The 23,388-nt window shown below is 35.2% G+C and overlaps 1 protein-coding gene across 2 annotated transcripts; it reads left to right on the top strand.

The window, feature by feature from the left end:
- The first annotated feature begins 93 nt into the window (after nt 1-93).
- On the top strand, nt 94-22,170 carry YIPF7 (Yip1 domain family member 7). 2 transcript variants are annotated; one of them, XM_060299281.1, is made up of 6 exons: nt 94-211; nt 1,733-1,849; nt 7,618-7,779; nt 14,457-14,601; nt 19,020-19,201; nt 21,756-22,170. In XM_060299281.1, exons 2-6 carry the CDS (start codon nt 1,734-1,736, stop codon nt 21,916-21,918), a joined length of 768 nt encoding a protein of 255 aa, XP_060155264.1. In that variant the 5' UTR covers nt 94-211; nt 1,733; the 3' UTR covers nt 21,919-22,170. The 2 variants fall into 2 exon arrangements, with proteins under 2 accessions (XP_060155264.1, XP_060155265.1); XM_060299282.1 differs by lacking the exons at nt 19,020-19,201; nt 21,756-22,170 and having other exon boundaries at nt 7,618-7,802; nt 14,456-14,575.
- Nucleotides 22,171-23,388: the final 1,218 nt, after the last annotated feature.

Here is a 23,388-nt window from a genome sequence, read left to right as displayed (position 1 = left end):
ATTACGAGATACTGTGTTTGGCTTTTGGCAGGTTTTTGTTTGTTTGTTTTTTTTTTTTTTTTTTTTGGCTGTAGCATCTGTTCAGTGTCAGAGTACAAATTTAGAAGCTTATATATATAGCCAGCAGGTCATCTTTTCATGAGCTGTTGTTAAAAATTTCTCAGATAAAGCTACATTTGTTGGAGGATCTTTCGACTAAAATAATATAAAGGTATGTGTCTGATCCTTCTAAAAAATTTGGCATTTAAACAAAATATAAAGCTGGGTTATGTAAGGACTTTAATACCTATAGTCATATTACATAAAGCTTTGCATGTTCTGAAAACTTACTGTATTTTCCAGTAAAATTACTCTCTATGCTTTATAATAACATATTTTCATGGACTGAGAAAGTTCTGCTCTTAAACTTTAAATTCTTTAAATTATAAGTTGTTAAAAGATTTAACACTCTCCTAGTCCTGATTTTAGTTTATATAATCATAGTTACTTTTATACACATTACTAATGAAAAATCTTGACTTCTTATATCAGATGTATGAATCTAATTTTAGAAAAGCTTTCTGTATTTTTACTGAGCTGAAAAAAATTTGATATATTTGACAACTGTTACCTGCATATTTCTGATTAATGAGGCCCTTAGAGCTAAGGCTGTTTATGCAGTTTCATTTGAAATTTATTGTAAGTAGTATTCCATAGATTTATTATATTATATGGATTATTGTTAGTGATTTTTAAATTCATTCTTTTGAAATAGAAAGCTTTTCAAAGAAAAAATAAAGGTTAAAATGTTGAGTTGAAAACCATATCTGTCAGGTTGAAAAGATTCTTTACTCCATTCTCTAATTTTCATCCAAAGAGACACTATTACCCACTTTGCTATTGTTTTCTTTCCCCACCTTTTCCTCCTGTCAAGTCTTTCTTTTTCCCTCTGCTATTCTAAACCGTTAGGTCTATATCAAGATCATGCACTCCTCTTCATTCCCAGAAGTGAATAAAAACTATGTAGATGGTGTATGGAAAGATAGACCGTGTTCCTGTAGCAGAATTTAGCCTTTCTCCCTCTGACTTAGCATAAGCCTAAGTGCAGCAGGCAGGGCAAGAGAAAAGGAAAATGTTTCAAACACCTTTTAGGAATTATAAAGTAGAACTAGGAGGTTAGTTTTTAGAGTTTTGTCTATGTTTTGGGGAGAAGAGAGGCTGTTAGCACACTTTAAAGCTCTATGAGAAAATCAAACATTATTATTATTAGCTGTTTGCTTTCTGGCCTTGCAACAAGATATATATATATATAGATAGATAGATAGATAGATAGATACACACACATATATATGTATATATATATGTATATCTCTCTATATATATATTCTTATAGTGGGGAACTAACATTGTTTAAGGGAAAACTTTCTAGATGTATACCAACTTTTAAACTTTTTCTCTTAAACTGCTGAGAATAAGGTATTAGGTGAAGAATGTTTTTTTTTCAGATCAGTTAAAGTCAATTTAGTCAAAGTCACAGTCCTAGTGAGTGAAAACTTCAGAAAAGTGAATTGAAGATATAGGTTTTGTAAATGACTTTCTAGCATACATTTCCACACCCTTCCCCCATTCAAAGACTACCTTGTTCTCTAATAGGAATCCTGCCATAATCACAGCATCTATTAATCCTCGTAAATACCTCAAGGGAACCTTTATTGACTCCTAAACTTCTGCATTTTTCACTCTTATTTTTCAGGATGTCAAACTTGGGACAATTTGACTCCGACTTTTACCAATCTAATTATAACATTGAAAATCAGGAGCAGAGTTATAATGATTCTAATGCCTATGGAAATCTTTATGGATCTAGAAAGTAAGTACTTGACACTGAGAAAATATGTTCTCATTTTAAGAAGTCATAATATTTTGACAGGGAGTTTCAGGTAGGGAGTTTCCCTTGAGGGAAGCAAAACCTCTCCCCGCTGTATCTCAGTAAAATGCCCAAGAAGAAATATTAGGAAAGGGCAGAGAAATGAATTCAGTTTCCCATGAATGGCCTCGATCGCCTCAGGCGATCAAGGTGAAAGACTTGTCGCCTCAGGTGAAAGACTTGTCTCCTCTTTTCAAAACATCACTTAACCGGGAGCATGAATACAGGCTCTGGACAAACAGAAAACATTTTCCTTTTACCTGATATTTCCCAGGATACTGCTCAAGAAACCTATTTTATTCAACTTAATAAACATTTACTGAGTGCCTGCATGTGTGTCGGAAATTAAGAAAGGCACTATAAACCCAAAGATAAAGAAGAAATCTATAATCTTTTCCCTCACAAAATTAAAAAATTTATGTTGGAGAGGGGGACAATTAAATATGCTATTATAATACAGTGTGGCAACTCCTAACTGAAATCGAGATAAATGTAGTTCAGAATGTGTTAGTTATTTGAGTTGACAATTCAACTTGAGTTGAAAATAAATTTAAAAATGATTAAGAATTTAGTATTTACCCTCTACTAGTGCCCCAAATAGGGCAGTTAGAATGAGAAGAATTTGGTTCAATCTGGCTCTGGTATTTGTTTTTTGTCACATTGGGAAAGACAACTTCCCCAACTGAGTGTGTTAAACTGAGAAATAAGGATGTTAATAATACCTGCTTCGTGAGAATTGTCTGAAGAACAATTGTGATAATGTGCAGGAAAGTGTGTGTTAAAGTAAAGCCATTATAATATATATGTTATTTTTTCATATAACTATAGTTTGCAGAAGCAATGGACACCATTGCCGAGTCACTTAAACATGCATTTGGTTACACAGTTGCTTCTTTAGATGTTGTTTTACATTAGTGAACTGTGAGAAGGGACAGAGAAATTAAGGAATTTTTCCAAGGTCACACAGCTCGTAAAAAATGGGGTTAGGCTACTAGTCCAAGGTTGTTGGATTAGACTAAGGGGCATATAATTTATTGTAAAATCAAGACATTTTTGAGAGTAAAATGTGTGCTATTAATAACAATGTTGGTACAATAAGAATAAACTGGATCATCTCAGGCAAACTGGGATGTGTGGTTACTGTGCCATTCCAGCAAGTTTAGGGCAAATAACCACATAAGAAATACTTCAAATTTATTAATTCTTGAAGTTTATTTTTCGAACACAGGTAAGTACCTTGAAAACTCCAGAATAAGGAGGAAAAAACAGAATAAATACAACAGGCAGTGGGAACTCTTCCGTTTCAACTACACCCAAGACAATTTGGATGTTGTTTTTATGGGCTGATGACTCCTGCAGACACAAGCAGATAGGTGCCGTTTTCACAAGCTACATCCTTACTACTCGTGCTGAACCACTGCTCTAAAGCGATAGGGAAAGGAATTGGTAACCAATGTTTTTAAAACTGTAGAAATTAAATATCTGGAATTTTATCTCATTCATGCCCCTAGTCTATGTTGTCTAGCATTAGTCAAATTGCCATAAGAACATCTTAACATGAAAAGCAATCCATACCTCTATCTACCTATCTATCTGAATATTATCACCAGGCAACTTAAATGTGTTTAAAATATTTATAAGAAAAATGGGGGAAAAGGATAAAGCTGTCTAGAATTGGCTCAATCATTGCTGAATCCAACAACAGAAAAAGAAGTTAATTTTATTTCATTTATGATTTACAGTTTGGAAGGTCGAGAAAAAACAGAAAAGTGTATGATGGCCCAGGGAGTAGTTTGAGCATGAAGGTATTACAGGATGGTAACTCAAAATATATAAGCCACATGAAAGCTATCTAATAGGATTTTTCAGCTCTGTGCTCCTGTTTTATTGAAGGGATCCAGTGGTCTGTTGTTTCTTTTCTCCCTTCTCTTCTCCAGATGGAATAAGCACCTGGGCAGCATCCGCAATCCACATTTTCAGACTAAACGAAACTGAAAAGTCCAGTAAAAGAGAGACAAAGCTGTCTCCTTAAGCAGGGACTGAAACCACAGCCTTCTCCCCCCACCCCAGCCCACCCAATTTTCTTTCTCCATTTGACTGCACATATCAATGTTGACCAGAAATCAAGATGACAAGGAGATGGAAATTAATATAACCAAGTGAGGGCAAGTTATGATTATATTGCATTAGGTTGATGGCCTGGCCTACTTCAGATGCTTAGCATTTAAATCCAAGTCCTGATTTGGATGTGGTAAATTCCAACCCACACTGCAAGTCTCAGGAATTAGAAAAGGGCATATTAGCTGTGGTACTTTTATGAGGTACATAAAACATGGAGTCAGGTCAGTGATTTACAAGTGTGCATCAAATAACTCCAGAAACTTGATCTTTTATTCATACAGTGAATAGTTCAATTAAAATGTACCCCAAATCAGAATAAGATGTTCATCATACTGGCAAAAGACATAGGAATCCAGTAGCTAGTTATAATCAGTCTCTCTCTCCCTGTCCCCTGCCCCATTCCCTCCTCCTCAGTATGAGAGCTCATTTTAAAACACTTGTTATGCTCAATGAATGGCGTAGTGATCTGAAAGCTGGTTGAATGTGCTTCTTATGAATGAAGATATTTATATTTTTAACCAAGTTTTCTTAGTTTAGGATGAACAAGATGGAGTTTTCTCATTAAAAAAACAACTTAACTATCCAGTCATTCAGATAGGCATTATTTCCAATGACTGCAGCCAGTTTTCTAGGCTATATTTTCCCACTGCAGTTTCCAGCTTTTGAAATGGGAAATCTATTCCAATTATTTAGAGTAAGAAATAGCTGTTTCTGCAGAAAGGTGACAACAACTGGAAAACTCCCTTTGAATGTTTCAGCAGGACTTGAACAGATAGATACTGAATTATCAGCTTTTCTGAGTCTCTAGACCTGCGATTCCTTTAGTGTTTCAAGCATAGTTAATGGCACATCATTATGTGTACCCGCTGGCTGAGCCAGGATCTGGGAATGTCATACAAGCCCATTCCCCCAGGGATCAGACTGAAAAAGGAAAGGAACATCAATTGACCCTCATGATGGAAGTCCATACAGTTTTGGAAAAACAAAGCCTCTAATAAAATACGTACCTATTGATTATGTGATGCGACAGAAAACTGACTCTGTGCAACAGACATAATTCTGAAACCACCGAAAGTATAACTGAGTCTTCTAACAGTGATCTTCTGTATTTACATTGGAAGGTGAATGTTAAGTCCTGTTGTCTCAGAAACAGTTAAATATTTTTCCCAAGCTGGAGGCCATGCCGTATCTTAACACAATATCATCTAAGTAAAGACAAGCCTCTTCAGGCTGGTTGGAACTGTATAACCCCATGTATAGGTGGTGAGAAGGGGAATGTTGAAGAATTAGTGAGCATTCAGAGGGGTTGTATATGGACCAGGTATGGCCATTGCTTCATGGCTTAGAGACGGAAAGCCAAGCCAGGCATGGGTGTAGTGGAGATTCTCCTGGTAGGAAAACAAAGGGTGGGTGGGATGTTGTCGAAGTCAGTCTGGGTGTTCCAGGGAAACCAAAATGGGAAAAAGCTAGAGATGATCAGCACAGAAGGAATACAAACTCTTGACTTCCTATTAATGTTGTTTTCTCTGAGGAAGTGGCAGACTGGGAGACAACAATTTGCAAATAGAGAAGATGCTGTTTCAGGGTGTGAGGAAGGTGTCTAGAATGCTTCAGTGTCAGTCTCGGGAAGAGAACAGCATGCAGATACTTAGCTAATGCTTATTGATCACTTTTTGTGTGCCCCACGCTAACCTAAGTGCTTTATTTATTTCAGCTAATTTAATTCATCATAACCTTATGAGTTCTATTATTGTCTTCATATTACAGATGAGGAAACTGAGGCACAGAATGTGAAATGATTTGCCTAAGATTATAAAATTGGGATTTGAACCCAGGCAGTCAGACTCCAGGAGTCCTGTTTGCTAAGCACTCTACTTGGTTCAGGATACATCCTACGATGGGACTAGCATTACAGGCAGAAATATAATACATAGAGTTGGAAAGCAAAAGAAGGGAAAAATGACCAAGAATGTTGCCAGTCGTTCTAAAGGAGGCTTTTGCACTCACTTCACAGTTGTTTGAAATGATTTTTACAGGAATAGGAGATGCCTGTTAACAAAGGTAATATTTAAATCCTAGCAGCCAGAGTCCAGTGTTTATTCTGGTCTAATTCAGTTGAAATTTGGAATAATGTGTTGAGTCAGAAATCATCAAAGTTTCAGTATTTACCTTCTCAAAGAGCTAATTAAGATGCTCTGTAATCAAGGAAATCAAGGACCACTTTTTATGTTCCTTTCCCTCCCCTCCCCTCCCCTTCCCTTCCCTTCCCTTCCCTTCCCTTCCCTTTCCTTTCCTTTCGGTAAAAACAATTTGAAATGACCAAATAACCTCATGGATGAGCCCTTTTTTCTTCCTTCCTTTCTCTTCCTGCAAGAAGTTATTTACTAAGATTGTTTTCCAACTTTCTCACACAAATGGTGAAATAAAAACCAAATAAAAGCACAATCAAGGAAATATTGTAATATGGTGTTTCAACAAAACTAAACTGCACATTTCAAAAGACGGACAGTGAAGTCAGCTATGGAAGACTTTTAAGTCAGGTTCTCAAAGATAATTTGATTGTCAATAACTGTCTGGGAATAGCCAGAGCTAAAAAGTCTACTCCTTGATGGACAACGGTCAGTTTAGGTGTTTTTTTTTCCTATGAATTGACTACTATTAAAATTTTGATTTTTAAAACTTTTTATTGAAATATAGTTGATTTACAATGTTGTGTTAGTTTCAGGTGTACAGCAAAGTGATTCAATTATATATATATATATATATATATTCTTCTTTTACATTCTCTTCCATTATAGGTTACTACAAGATATTGAGTATAGTTCCCTGTGCTATACAGTAGGTTCTTGTTGATTATCTATTTTAAACATAGTAGTGTGTATATGTTAATTCCAAACTCCTAATTTATCCCTCCCTCTCTTTCCCCTTTAGTAACCATAAGTTTGTTTTCTATGTCTGTGGGTCTATTTCTGTTTTGTAAATAAGTTCATTTGTATCTTTTTTTTTTAGATTCTACAAATAAGCAATAGCATATGATATTTGTCTTTCTCTGTCTGTCTGACTTCACTTAGTATGACTATGATTTTTTACTTGCTGCCTCCACAGATTTATAGGGAATGTCCTGTTTGGTGACCGTCCCTGAAAACCAGTGAAAAAGCAGCATTGTGTAGGGATCAGGGCACTGCTCAGACAGTTTCAGTTCACAGTCCAGCACCTGAATGTTATTGTGTGTTACCAGGCAAGTCATTCAGTCTCCATGAACCTGTATTTCTTTTTCTGTAAGATGGGATTAAAACTACGGTTTTTACCTTGCAGAATTTTAATTACGTGAGAAAATGTGAAGGAGAGTGTCCAGCACATTGTAAATTATCAATACATGTTAGTCAATATGGATCATTCTTCTAGAGAGTTTTTTCACAACTAGTCACTTTTTTTGATTAAATTTAAACGTCAGGCAAGTTAATTCTTTCATGGGTAAATAGTCATAAAAACTAGGAGAAATCATAAAAGGAAAATTGTAGTTTCCTTCCTTGATTTGTCATAATAGCCCTTTCTTAGATGTGTAAATATCAGTATTTTCCTTTTTCTAGACAACAAGCCAGTGAGCAGCCTCAGGCTGCCTTCGTCCCACCAGAGACGCTCGTGTCATCCAGTTATGCGGGACAATTCTTTCAGCCAGCATCCAACCAGGATTATTATTCACCATCTTCTTACATTGACAGTTTTGATGAAGAGCCTCCTTTACTAGAAGATAAGTTAAGGAAGTGCTATTAATGTGTGTACAGCTCAAAGAACAATAGCAATAATCAGCTCTTAATGTGCGCTGTCAGCATGCCGCACACAGTGTTTTATGTGATTATTCCACATATAAACAAGAGTCTGCCAGACCAACACACTTAAACCTTTGGGAGTTTGTCTCCTGTATGTGTGGGGACAATTGGAAGTAGATACGAGCTATTGCTGTGCTAGTCTTGCAGTTTTTAAATGTTTCTTCACTGTTTCTTGAATGTGGACTCCCTGACCATATCTAGACAACAGTGAAGACATCTTTTGGCAGAGTGATTATATCAGAGTAACCACAAGCATATCTTACTATTTTCTGCTATGTTTGCCTGGGAGCAAAGTGGGTAGTTTCTCAGTACTCTTTTTTTGTTGTCATGGAGAAAAGACAGGTTTTTTTTTCCCTTCCTGGCTCATGTGAGCCCGCACATCTCAGATAGATATGACTAAGTGGGAAGGAATATGATTCCAGTAAATAGCACTGTTGGTGGCAAGGAAACCTAGGGACCCTTGCAGTTAAAAGTGGCCCCCAAAGATTTCAGGCATCTTCCATCCATTGATTTTTTTTTTAATCCAGCCAATTTATATCTGCCACTTTTGTTCTTAAGGAATATCAACATGATGCTAGAAAACTAAAGTTCAAGGAGATTTATATTTGGAAGCCAACGGGCTTCCCTGGTGGTGCCGTGGTTGAGAGTTCGCCTGCCGATGCAGGGGACACGTGTTTGTGCCCCCGTCTGGGAAGATCCCACATGCCGCGGAGCGGCTGGGCCCGTGAGCCATGGCCGCTGAGTCTGCGCGTCCGGAGCCTGTGCTCCGCAACGGGAGAGGCCACAGCAGTGAGAGGCCCGCGTACCGAAAAAAAAAAAAAAATTTGGAAGCCAAGGAGAAATATTCACAGGCTAACTGCTCTAACTCTTTTGTATGTAGTCCAGTGAAAAGGGATAGGCTAAAATTCCCAATATTTCACATCAAAAGATCATTGTTTGCTTCTTATGAACACAGCCAGCCCCCTGATAGTAAAACATTCTTCTCTCTTTGCCTTCAAATTAAGAAAAGAGGAAAGATTTAAACCATTCAGAAAAGCACAGAGATTTATATAATCAATTTGTTGGCTCTTTAGAAGCCAGTTAAGTTTTTGGATCAATTACGCTTAACCAATTCATTCTAATTTGCCTCTGCATCTGATCTCTAACACCTGAAAGTTATAAGCCATTCTCATCAAGAATTTTCCTTGACTCCACCAACATCTCTACATAAAAAAAAACTATCAATTGACTAATTATAAAATTAATCTATATTCAAAATAGAAATTTGGAAAATATAGAAACATATGAATAAAAATATTTAAAAATCACCAAAAATTTTGTCTCTGAGACATATCATTAATAATTTGATGTAATTTCTTCCATCCTTTATTCTGTTTTTCTATGAATATATACATATATACACTAAAAAATGAAATACTATATTTCTTTGACTATGAATATATTGGTAAATACTTAAAAATAAAAGTTGGATCATACTATGGGCATAAAGTTTTATATTTTTTAAAGTTACTTTATATCATAAGCATTTCTATACAGGCATTCTTTAAAGTCATTAAATGTTATTTGAAAATATGACATGTAATGGCTTCATAATATTTTACTATATACAAGTACTATATTTTAAATCTACCATAGAGGTCATTCTTTATAATCAATAATGCTTTGGTGAATATCATAGTAAAAACTTTGACCTGTACAGAATCTGTCCTTAGGATGGAACTATAACATTGGGATTACTGGGTCAAAAGTCATTTATACTGTCAGGCTCATCTAGAAAAATAATGAGCCAACAGACCTCCATAGTAGAATATGAAATGTCTTTGTTAAGTTGATAGGCAAAAAGGCAAAAAAGAATACTTTTTATTTCTTGGTTACTAGAAAAGTTAGACCTTTTTTTCATATGTTTATTGACTGTTTTATATGTTTTTTTTTGTATGTTTATTGTTTTACATGTTTTTACTTCTTTCTGTTTTTCAAGTTCTTTGCCAGATTTCCTATTGGAATCTTAAGATTTTTCCTTTCCTTTTTTATTTATAGAGATATTTATATGGTAAAGATATTAATTATTGTCTGGAATATGTATTTCAAGCTTTTTTTCCCTAGGTTGTGTTTGCCATCTAATTTGTTTGTGGGATATTAGGGCATATAGTCATTTTATTAATCATGTTTATGTTTTTAACTCCACAATATTTTTCTTGGTAACTTTTCTTTCCAATTGCTCTTTTGTTTAGAATATATTTCTCCAGCTCTAGATACTGCTTATATCCTCTTGTAGATTCTTAAATTTTTAAATTATCTTTTTGTTTTTCACTTAAATTTTTGATTCATTGAAAATTGTTTTAGGTTAGTACATGAAGTAGAATTTAACTTTGTTTTTTTTCTTTAATGATTAATCAATTTTTCCTGTAACATTTACTGAAAATAATTTTTTCTACTTGTCTCAGATGCCTCCATTCTAATATTCTAAACTCAAATACATTCTCCCATGATGTCTTCTTAAATTTCAAATAGGAAATATACTAAATTTCCCCTCCTACTACATCTCAGAGAAATTCCTAGATTGTTTTGTTTTCTCTTTGTGATTATCTCCACCAAATATATTGTATATTAGAAGAGAGAGTATCTGATATAATTTTGCATTTTGAGTCTATGAAATTTCTAGACTCTGATCCAATATGTTCTTCAGGCTGGGTGACTTTGTGAAAGCCTCAACCCTCATCTGTCTAAAAGATATAAAAAGACCATAGGCAGGATTTCTAGGATAAGATGATAAAAGACATTTGCTAGTTTTTATTGAGCGTACACCAAAACAACCTATAAAATTATGAAGTTATAATAATTAACATCCCTTGCACAAAAACATGTTATTTGAAAGTGCACTCATTTATTCCTTAAACACTTAGTTGTCTAAAAGACTTGTTTCGTTTTATGTAAGAATAATAACCTTTGCTATTTGATCATGTATATTCAATGTTAACAAATGCAACTTGAAGAATAATAGTCAATTCAAATCTGTCAGACTAGAAAAATTACTGTGATATTTACATTTGTAGCATAGCCTGATGTTTACATTTGAAAGGCCAGTGCCACAATTTGCATAGTAAACAAAGATATTAATTCATTTTTATAACATATATATTGTATACTTTACTACCACTAGATGACAGCAAAACAATAAATTTTGCATTCAAATTTCACAGCAGTTTCATCTTTTTTTATCTTGTAAAATAAGTTGTTATATTAGGGTATCTACAATTGATAAATAGGTATCTCATTTGCATACCTTATAATAAATTTGAAAACAAAATATTATGGAGATGTATTTTGGTAAAAAACACACAAAATATTTTTTCTTATGAAAATATTTAGTAGGTCCTATGTTCATTCATTGTTTCATGACTCCATGTTGAAACATGCAAAAGTTAATTATGCCATCAAATAAATGGCCGATATCAGTAATAATGTCTCATAAAGCATTTTCATCTGGGTTTCTTCAGGAATAATGATTATGCTTTTAGAGGAGAAAGGCATTTTGAATTAAAGGCCACTTTATTGTGGTGAATACTGAAAACATATTGTTAACGTAAATATATAAATTGAAAATAAAGTTTGAAGACAACATAAGCCTCAGGTGAAATTCATTTAAACTATAGTATTTCTCAATTTTTAAAATCTTCTGCTATTTTAAAAATCGCATTGGACATTCTAACCTATTTTAAGTTGGTGAACTACTCATATACTCCAAAGTGTATGTTCATTAAGAAATATATAAATACACTGTGAAACTAAAAAGGGAAGTTGAAATGTAAATGATTTGCTCACTATTTATTTAATTCAAATTAAATTCAAATTCTTTCTTTTCAAGCTTGGGTTGGCTATCAATTGTCAACCTGGATGTGAAAAGAGTGAAAGATACACTTTCTATCCTAGTTCGGGCAATGTCTGGCTGACCTTCTAAAAATGTCTAGGCCCCTGTTAGAGCAAGGTCCCTGTATGTCATGGCGCTCATTGAAAGTTCATCTAGTATTCTGTGTGTAGAATGTCAGCTTTGCAAGGTGTTTAGGTGGTATACACAACTATAAAAGAAGTTGAATTATACCCTGTCTCTGACCAAAGAGCGTTACTAAATTCTGGGAAGGGAAGTTGAATGGCAGGTACCAATGATTTAGGGAGACAATCCTTCACATGGGAGAACTGGGCTCACTTCAAAAAACTACAAACCTTATGAGATTAGACGCATGTTGACTCAACAACAGCTATATGATTAAAAGCATGGGTTCTTTTTTTCTTTTGTACCCTCTTGTTTTGTACCCTATCCCTAGCCCCTGGCAACCACTTTTCTGCTCCAACTCTATGAGTTTGACTTAAAATTTTTTTAGACTCCACATACAAGTGATACCATGCAGTATTTGACTTTCTCTGTCTGGCTTATTTCACTTAGAAAAATGCTCTCAAGGGCCATTCATGTTGTCACAAATGACAGGATTTCCTTGCTTTTTTATGACTGAATAGTATTCCAATGTATATGTATATATATATATATATATATGTATACCACAACTTTTTTACACATTCATCCAGCAGTGTACACTTTGGTGGTTTCCATGTCTTGGCAGTTGCTGCTTTCAGCACGGGGGTGCAGATATCTCTTTGATATCCTGTTTTTGTTTCCTTCAGATATATTCCCAGAAGTGGCATGGCTGGATCATACAGTAGTTTTATTTTTTATTTACTTTTTTTTTTTTTTTTTTTTTTGCGGTACGCGGGCCTCTCACTGTTGTGGCCTCTCCCGTTGCGGAGCACAGGCTCCGGACGCGCAGGCTCAGCGGCCATGGCTCACGGACCCAGCCGCTCCTCAGCATGTGGGATCTTCCCGGACCGGGCACGAAACCGTGTCCCCTGCATCGGCAGGCAGACTCTCAACCACTGCGCCACCAGGAAAGCCCAGTAGTTCTATTTTTAAAAAACATTTTGAGGAACCCCCATACTGTTCTCCATACTGGCTGCACCAATAAACATTCCCACGAAGAGTGCACAAATGTTCCCTTTTCTCCACATCCTTGCCAACACTTAATTTCTTGTCTTTTTGATGTTAGCCATTCTAACAGGTGTGAGATGATATTGTGGTTCTGATTTGCATTTCCCTGATGATTAATGGTGTTGAGCACATTTTCATGTACCTGTTGGCCATTTGTATGTCTTCTTTGGAAAAATTTCTGTTCAGTTCTTCTGTCCATTTTTTAATTGGACTATTTTATTTATTTAGTTTTCTATTACTGGCTCTGTGACTTTGGGAAAGTTCATCACTCCAAACCTCAGCCATCTGATGCACAAAGTAGGAATAAAATAACAGTACCAGCCTCAATGCATGTCAGTAAGACCAACACATGTAAATCTTGTAAGGCTGACAGCAAAATTCAGTAAAAATATTCAGTTAAAAAGAATTCCACTCTTTTTAGCTCAAATGTATGTACTTTCTAGTAGTTTAGCTCCAGTTTTTCCTAACCTCCACCTCACCCATATTCAAATTTAAAATGAGAGAAGGAGGGTAACCAGCTTGATTACTGGTTCCTAAGTGGTGACGTTATATTCTCCTTTATGAATGTCCTTTTTTTTCTACTCCAGATGCATCTTAAAGTTTAGCTTTATAGGAGTGGTGAGGAAAGTAACTGGTGTGATGTTGGCATTTATTTCTATATTCAGTGGATGTCAAATGGCTGGTTTTTTTGTTTTTTTTTTTAATGAAAAAGATATAAGAGGAGCAGAATCTAGCAGCGGGGTCTGTAAAGGGACAGTCAGAATTCTTTGAAAAACAAGGCATTGGAGAAATAATTAGAAATTACTAATTGAGTGTAGACTCATGGACACTGAGCCCACTGCTTTTGGATATTTTATTCTAGCATCACCACTCATAAAAGGGAAAGGTTAATTGTCTCAAGAATTTAATCTCTGAATACACAGACTCAACAACACACAGCACTGACCTTATTAAAATATGTATGCACGCCATGATTGCTTTTACTTGCTGAATGAGCCATTGCCTTTTCTCTTCTGTGGAGTTTCAGGCAGTTAGCATGGTATTGCTCTTCTCATCAGGCGGAGTATAAGTAAAATCCCAGACCTAGGCTAAGTGTCTTTAGATTAGATAATACTGCTAATTGAAAATTATGCATGTTTGGTAGGACAAGTTTCAGAAGTGTAAGCAGTAGAAAATGCAGGAAAAAGAAATATCTCAATGGGCATTAAGATGGGACTTTTCATTTGTTAGCTACCATTATATTTTGTTTTTACTGTATAATGTCCATTTCCTCATTTTTGGCTGCATTTTAAGCTTCTATTTGCTGCAGAAGGCAGGGAAATTTTTCCTTGATGGAATTATTTCTCTAAAATATATCTTTCAGCTCATTGTGTGGGAATAAAAAGTCTTTTTTTTTGTTTCAAGGTTGCTATATATTACGTAGAACTTTAAACTATGAAGGTATAACAATCAGATTAAAGTGCTAAGTAAATTAATAATATTTGTTAACTTTAATTAAAGAATATTACTCATGTTTATTTTTCTATATTTATATTATCTCCTCCCCCTTCTTCTTTATAGAACTTGGAATTAATTTTGATCACATACGGCAAAAAACATTGACAGTGTTAAACCCACTGAAGCCAGCAGATGGCAGCCTTATGAATGAAACAGACCTCACTGGGCCCATCCTGTTTTGTGGGGTCCTAGGAGCTTCCCTACTTCTGGTAATGGACGGCAGCAAGCATTACATATTCTTTTTTTTTTTCCTTTTTTTAAGCTAACATTGGTTTATCTAAGTTTCATGTTTACAGCATTATATTTATACTTCTGCATACACCACAGCCAAGTACCAGATTTTAAGGCACGTCCTTTCAAATGTCATTTTTGAAGAGGTCTTTGTAAATACGGAAGAAAGTATAGCACTTTATGAAGTGAAAATTGTTTGATTCATAACTACATTTTTTTTTGGTGAGAGAGACATATTTAATAGAACCATAATGACACAGAGAAACTGCCATCATGTATTACAACAGATAAAAAATGTAAATTTAAATAGAATTTCAAAAATCAAATCACCAAGACAGATTTTCAACAAAGCAGGAAATCATATAAATGATTTGCTTGTAATTTAAGTCTTTTTTGTTGTTTAGAAAAGATTGTCGATCTGAAAAAGTTGGAGGAACACATGGATTTGGGAAACAGAGGGCTGAAATTTTATTTCTTGTTTTCTGTGAGATTTCTGTTGTGACACTGGACAAATCCCCTCTATTTACTCATCATTTTCATTGCTGGGGTGTATCTATCTCTAGACTATTTCAAATATTCTGTTAGGTATGAGATGAGTCTCCTTGTTTCTGGTTAGGCTATTATGAATAAATTGACTTGCAACGATAAGCAGTGATTTGTTTATTCAACCTGTATATTTCCCCTATCATTTTAGTTTTCTCTTTTTTATGAAGGCAATTTTTCCCCTGACATCTCCATTTGTCTTGTGTATGGGCCTCTTTCGTTCTTTAAATCTGGGAGTAATGATATTCAGAGTCATCAAAAAAGAAAAACATATTTCCACCTAGGTTAAGGTTAGAAGGTATTCTAGCTTATAGTTTAGAAAAATGATTTCTCCACCCAAAAAAGGGAAGAAAAAGAAGAAATGAGAAAGGTCTATGATTTTGTATTAAGGAGGTAATGACAATACATTAAAAACAGAGGATGAACAAGATGGTCAAGCCAGTCTGACAAGTACAGTTTCATTAGGGCACAAAGAGATAAATTTGGCAAGAGAGGTAATATAGGAAATTAAAGATTCTAAGAAAAGTCCTTAAAATAACTACTCATTTCACTTTCCTTTCTTACAGCTATCCACTTCCCTAATGCAGCTATACTTCTCAAAACTAGCTGTAAAATGTATTTGCAACTAAATGAGTCTTCACTTTTCATTATTAATTACATAATACTAATCGAAATTCTGATAGAAATCTAATTTCTGCATTGTAGTGTGGTCAATAATCACATCATATTTACCCAATGCAATAGTACTTAGTTATAGCATCTTATTTCTTCCTTTGAACTACAGCAAATGCAAATACTCAAATAATCTAGCACTATATCAACCAGAGTTTTAATTTAGTCTCTAACGTCCCTTCTGTCTTTGTCATAGTAATTTGATAATCTTAGATTAAGCTGCTAAGTAAGACCATGTCAATTAATCAAATTGTCAGAAACAATCAATTTAATATATTAACTCATCTTTCTTTTTCAGGTAATTTGTAATATAACAGCTGTTTGTTTTTCTGTAGAAAATATTACTATTACCACCTCTTAAAGGAAAGCATTAATCCCATTAAGATCATTTTTGGGTACATAATGTTAGTTGGAATTATTTAAATATCCTCTCTTTTGTTTTAAGTGCAAAGTAATACAGGCAAAGAACTCAACTGAAAGTGGAAAAATTGGATCTGCCCCTAACTTTGCCTCCAGGTGTGATCCTGAACCTTGTTTTTTGTTTTCCTATTTCTTGGCCTTCATTTTTTTCATTTTGAAGATCAAAAAGGAGGTTTATATAAGTGGTTCTTAAGGTTCGTTTCAGTTGTGAAATTTTAGGGAATGTGTAAAAGTGCGTATTTTCTCAAACTTTTTAGGCAAATATTTTCACTTCACCTTTACCATTAGATGTGGTCACTTCAGAACTGATTCTGATACATGTAGAACAATAAGGACCGAAAAACTCCACTGGATATTAATAAAGCCAAATTTAACTCAGAGTCCATTTGAGGCTGTTAACCCTGCCCTGGATATCTAAAATTAAAATGTAAAAGATGATTTTATGGGCTGGTATATGCATTGTACTAGAGAAAGCAAAACTAAATCCAGAAACAATATTCAAATCTGTTCATTATCTCTGGAGGCGTAAGATTCATAGTCACATACTCATCATTTTTATGATTTATAATTATATAAGGCACAACACCTTTCAGTGGACTTTCTTCATGTTGAAGGAAGCAAACTAAAAAGAACTGCTTCAAACACTCAACACAAGTTTAACTTTACTTATTCTTCCTCTTAAAATTATTTTCACCCCCCAAACCATGAACACAAGTGTTTTAAAGCTATGGCTCCATTTAATTTTTCTAGTAGAGCTAAGAGTGTGATCTGGAAAAGGAACATGCACAGCCAATATAAAAGCATAATCAGAAGAATAAGAAGTATTTCAAGTAAAGATGTAGTAATAAGGGTGGTACAAGGCTGACCTAAAAATTTTTGAATTTAAAAAGAAATCGAACATTTATTTTCCATTTCAATTACAAGTCCTTGTTAGAATTTGAAACAACTTAAAAAATGGGACTGGCCCTGCCAGATGGAGTTGTACCTCAAATTAGATAAACTAACAAGAGTAAGAGATAAGGAGAGAGGTCAGTAACTGATATGGAAAAGGACAATTTTACTACCAAATTAGTTTTATCCACCCTCTGTTTACCCCATGCACAAAACTGGTTAGGGTCATGGACCAGCTATGTGTCCTTTGGGTACAGGGAAGTTGTGTTTCACCATTACAACTATTCCTACCTCAGAATTATCCCACCCAATTAAAATATTAAGTAGAATGTTTCTCTAATACATGAAAGTGATTTGAAATTGTCACTATTTTCCAAGTGGAGCAAACTCACCCAATAGAGCAGTACATAACTGATGTGTTTCTTTTAGCATGCCCATTAGCATTATTGGCATTATTTCACAAAATAGCCAGGAGGACTTATTATGACTAATGCAGCAAAGAATTCTGCAGCATAGCCCAGGGACATTTTGTGAAAGAACTTTGTAGTGATCAACTTCCCCAACTGCAGAGGAAGAAAACTTCAAAATAGCCGGACAATTTTAAACATTAAAACGGTCATGATATTCTCCATTAATTAATTACAAAATAAATATCTCTTTATTCTGTAAGACATAAGGACAGCTATGGAGCAGAAAAAAGGACAGCTAAAAAGCTCTCTCCCTGAATCAACTTACCAGATCCTTTGTTGTTTTCAAATAATTCCCATGAAAACTGGAGTCAGCCTCCTCAATCTTTATCTAGAATTTCTAACCAGCTTAATGTATATATATAAAAATGACATGCATTCTTTACTGGAGCTTTGGCACCCTCGGGTAGCAAACATTAAAATATCCTGGGTTGAATCAGTAGTAGATTGTGACTTTCCCTGGATGAGTTTAACGGTGCTGGCTCAGGAACAAGTCTCTCGTGCTCTGTGGGTGATGGCTATTTTGATGAATCCTCAGGTCAGTGGTCTATCCTGAACACTACTGACTTCCTTTAACAATACCTCTTTTGTGATTTGCTATCAGTTGGTTTATATAAATCAGTTTTTCATAAAGTCTGTTCAGTTAAGCTGGTAATAGGCATTATGAAAACAAAGGATTCTGGGGTCAGATAAGTTTGGGGTATACTGGCTTAAATAAGGTTAAATAAGTCCCCTTGTTTACGACTTGTTAGAGCTCCTGCAGGTGTTAAAGACCTAAATTTTAGAGCTGGACTGCCTGGATTCAAAACTGAGCTCCACTGCTTACCATTATTTTACCTTGGGCAAGTTCCTTAACCTCTCTGCACCTCAGTTTCCTCATGTGTATAATGGGTACAACAATGGTACCAACTAATTATGTTGTGTGGATTAAATAAATTAATATATGTGAAATCTTTAGAATAGGACCGAACATAGTAAATCTGACAGATGTTTGCTAATATTACTAATATGTTTTGTAAATCTCCAAGACTAAATTGGAATGTTTTCATTAACTTATTCATCCATTTAATTGTTCAACAGATATGGGGAGAAAAATATATCCTTACCTATGCCTAGTACCCCAATAGGCAATCTATGATAAAAAATATAAATCTGGAAATATAAGCACGCTTGTGCCATCTCACGTATAGTTCAAGGAGTGGGGGTGGTGGTGTTTGTTTTCATGACCTGAATCCGTATAACAGGCAGTATTTTTTCCAGAACTCCCAGTCTCGAGACTTATACTACAAAGACATGAGCAGCATTGAGCTGATTGATTCGAAAATACTCTCTGCTTTGTTGACAATCTGATTTCTTCTTGATGTTTGTTCTATGTTCAAACCGTTTTCTTCCCGTTGTTTCAGGCAGGAAAAGTCCAGTTTGGTTACGTGTATGGCACGAGTGCCATTGGCTGCTTAGGGATTCACGCCTTACTAAACTTGATGAGCTCTTCAGGGGTGTCCTGTGGCTGCGTGGCGAGTGTTCTGGGTTACTGCCTGATACCCATGGTCATCCTGTCCAGCTGTGCCATCTTCTTTTCACTGCAGTAAGCGTCTGTGTGTGCTAATTGACCCCACCTGCACAATCATCGCTAGGGTTTGCCACACCAGTACAACAGTTAGCCTCTTTCTGATCATGTTAGTAGTGGGATTGGGGAAACTGGCTATTAAAAGCTACATACAGATTCAGGAAAGTAGGTCGGTTTTGGCTCAGGTGCTGTTCCTTTCGATGATTTAAAAAATAAATTAAACGAAGTTATCTTTAAAATTGGCACTTTGTAAGTTGTCACATCCTTCAGTATGAACTATTGTCATGGGTAATATAACCAACAACAGAAAATTCACTTGTTTGAATTAAGAAGAGTAAGTGCCTGGTGCACACTGACAAATTGCTTCAGCTCCCAAGCACTCTGCCTTCTAGGCAGGAAGCAAGTATTCTTTCTCAGCTGGACTCCTTGCAGTGCAGAATTCCCAGGAAGCCTAATGAGGATATTACTGCTAGAGAACTTTATAGCATATATGCTCAGTCAATATTTTTTTTTCTTTTTTACTTCCTGGGCAGATAGTATTTGCAATTCAAAAATATTAATGAGGATTCAGTAGATATGCTTCTGTCGGGCACTTTCCCAGGGCAGTGCATATCACTACCACTTTGGTTGGGAAGAGTAAGTAATTACATAGTCCTTTGTCACCTGCCATGCTCCAAATCCAATTAGAAATAAACATTTGCCATCAGTGCTCATTCTTCCACATCCAAAGGAGACACAATTCACATTTTTTTTTCTTGGATGATCCAAGTTTTAGGTTATCAACACTATACTGGATAGGATATTACATACAGAATTTTGCCAATGCCAGATAAACATTTTAGAAAGACTTTAATATTTTTGTTTAGATATAATCTCAGATATTTTCTTCATAACGTTATTGAGAATGACATAGATGGAAATGCTTTTTTTGTTTTAATATGGTTTCATTTTGAAAGTAATAGTCTTGAGAATAACAGAGCAAACTCTTACTTTACCAGCGAGTGCTTAACACGTAAAAGAGAGGAATACAACAGAAAATGGAAACTTTGAATGTATAAGTACAATGTGAGTTAAAGGTGTATTTATTGAGTCTTGTCCATGGAAAAATTCCACTTTTTGTATATCATGTTCCTTAGCAAGCTGTTCTGTTTGCTATGTTGTTTGGTACAGATGTTTGACAAGTTACTACAGAGTTCAGTTTTACAACTTCCATTTTGTCAGATGCTTTTGCCAAAGAATACTATAATGATCAACCATTTAAAAATTCTAGGTTTTAGACATTATTTCCATCAAAGTTTAGCTTTGGGGTATCTTAAATGACTCCAGATTATTAGGGAAAGAAAATAAAAACTACAACTCTTGAATTTTGAGGCTCATCAGAGGTCTGGACATTTTTCATTAGATTTTCATTCTGAAATGTAAAGGATGAATTAGAAATCCTTTAAATTATATTAATGGGGAATAAGCTATCTGATCTCTAAGACCATTAAACTGAAATTGCCTTTTTGGGCATATTACTATAACATTCAAATGAATTATATATAATCTCACATTTTTGTTCACCAAAACCTGTAAATTGAATCACTCTAAATGTTATTGCTAATAAATATTAACTAAACCTACAAATGTAATATTTACTAGAGTGTTTTAAAATATTTTTGGTTTGTTCATAATCTAAGGCATCATAAGCTATATTGTACACTTTTTCACTTGTTTTGCTTTGGTTCAATTATTAAAAGTAGGTATTTCTGTCATTCTCACAAATAATAAACACAATTCTCAATTTCAGATTCAGCCAGGATCAAGTGAGGCAGTATAGTTTGACAGTGGCTAGAACCATATGCTGGTACTTAGCAGCACTTGACCTAATGACCATTTCACTTTGCAATTTTTTTAAGTCACTTCACTCCCATTTCTTCCTAAAGAACCAATTGTCTCCACAGTTACTTTTTGAAGATACCAATTTGAACAAATCCATTTTGATATTATAAAAATCCACACGTTTATTTGCCAAAGTGATCTTCAGCAATGAGGTGGGAGGCCACACACATCTGTGCCTTACTGCTGCATTTGTTCCCTCCCTGAGCTGTGTCAGGCTTTGCTGTCCTAGACAAAAACCCAGGACATGGACCTGGGAGCGCTGGGGAGTAGGAACCCCACTGGAATGCGAGTCCAGTCATTTTTCTGCTCATACCGGGGGTAAATTTAGGAAGAAAGTGGGGAAAAGAAATCTGTAGCTATAAAAGAAGTCTCTAAACATAGCTTATATAAAAGAATTTTGGAAGTTGGGATTTGAATGTTGACTCATGAGAGTGACAGCAGGTCAATTCTTCTGTTTCCAATAATCTGAGTTTTTACCACCCTATAAAATATTTAGCTTCTAATGGTGAACTTGATTCAAAAATTTTCTAAATAGCTGAGGCCTTTGAGTTCCTGTGGTTCCTCACCCTCCTTTTACAAATTGAGAAAGTGGTTATAAATATTGTACCAAGGACATTTCAGAGGCAGCTGTGATTCAATAACCTCTTTTTCTCCTGGTGTAAGATAACCATCTCCTTTGTCTTTGCTCTAGGGGCACCTTTGGAACTGTGTTGGCACTGGTCATCATTGGCTGGTGTAGTCTCTCAGCCTCCAAAATTTTCACTTCAGCCTTGGCCATGGAAGGACAGCAGCTTCTCATTGCCTACCCTTGTGCCTTACTTTATGGGCTTTTTGCCCTCCTAACAGTTTTCTGAAGATTATTTGAGATGGCATTACAGGATTCTATTTGTTTGTCGCTCAGATTATCCTGGAAATGTATTGGCATTCACATTTCGTCATATGATTTCTGTTTCATCGCTGTTGAGAGAATAATAAGCAGAGAGACAAAACAGCACTTAAGGATGGGGCTCTAATAGGCTGTTTGGTTTTAATGATGATTTGCTTATTGGTTGGTGCATTAAAACAATTTAAAATACTTTAAAATAAAAAGGGATACAGTTGTTGTACTGATGGACCCTGCTTTTCTTAATGGATGTATTTCTGAGAAATTGTAAGTAAATAAAATCATATGCTGACTGGGTAGAGGAAATCTACAGTGAGCCTTTTGAGAAATCTTCATGACAGTTCAAGCTGTGTACAAGTTGTTTAAGTCACACTGTCCAGGACCTTTGGAGAATTTCAGGGGAGGTGTTATTTCGGCTTTGATTCACCTGAGAGTCAAAGAATCTCCTGCCTTTCCATTCATTTACTTTCACAACTATTGTTAGGTCCCATTTGCACAATGCATTCACTCACCACTTTTTCAAGCCCTAACTTCCTTCTTACTTGGTTTAGATGCCATGGTTCATTACTATAATTTCTCCCTTGAATATGTATATCCTCAGTACCCTTGCCATTTTGCTCCCTGAATAGATGAATGTGACTGGAGGAAATGCCACTTGTTTCTATTTTATTATATGACTACATCTTAAATGGCTGCTCAGTACAACCTTTTGAGTCCTATTACATTACCCTACTATTGATAAATTCACTTTCGCACTTTCTGAGATGATTGTTTCACATCATTTCTTCACTGCTCAAATCTCCAATACTCCTTTCATACTGTTAGTTGATGACCTTTCTTACTTTATTGAAAGAAAGAAACATCTAGAAAAAAAGTATGTCTTCCCATCACCAGATATATCAACCTACATGCATCTTTATAGATACATGTATATATCTATAAAGACGTGTGTGTATGCATATGTGCATATATATATATATATATACACACACACACACACACACACACACACATTCCCCCTATAAAAGCCAGAGAAATGGGCCATAAATGAAGCGTGATATTGAATCAAAGGATTTTTATTTTAAGGTAAGAAACATTGAAAGATATTTACATGCTGCTATGAATAATAGGTCAAGAGGAAAACACTGGTTATGCAGGTGCAGGGGCTGGATGTGGAGAAGGAAAGAGACAGTGACAAGGGGGAATGTGTGATGGAGTTATTATCAGAGATAACTTTTTATTTGAAAGACCTATCCATATGGCAAGGAAAATATCTAATTACCAAACAACTGCTCTTGTGATTGTCCTGTGAATTACCTCCTCCCTTTTGAAGCTCCAGACCCCTATCCCATTCCTTAGTTCAAGATGGCATACAGGCCTCAATTGTTCAAATTGTCTTTAGGTCTCATATCTTTGGGGCTCCTGTATGTATGAAATTAAA

Source organism: Globicephala melas, chromosome 5 (assembly GCF_963455315.2).
Source record: "Globicephala melas chromosome 5, mGloMel1.2, whole genome shotgun sequence".
NCBI classification, from domain to species: domain Eukaryota; kingdom Metazoa; phylum Chordata; class Mammalia; order Artiodactyla; family Delphinidae; genus Globicephala; species Globicephala melas.
Note: the sequence above shows the minus strand (reverse complement) of the source record. Positions and strands in the feature narration are given on the sequence as shown.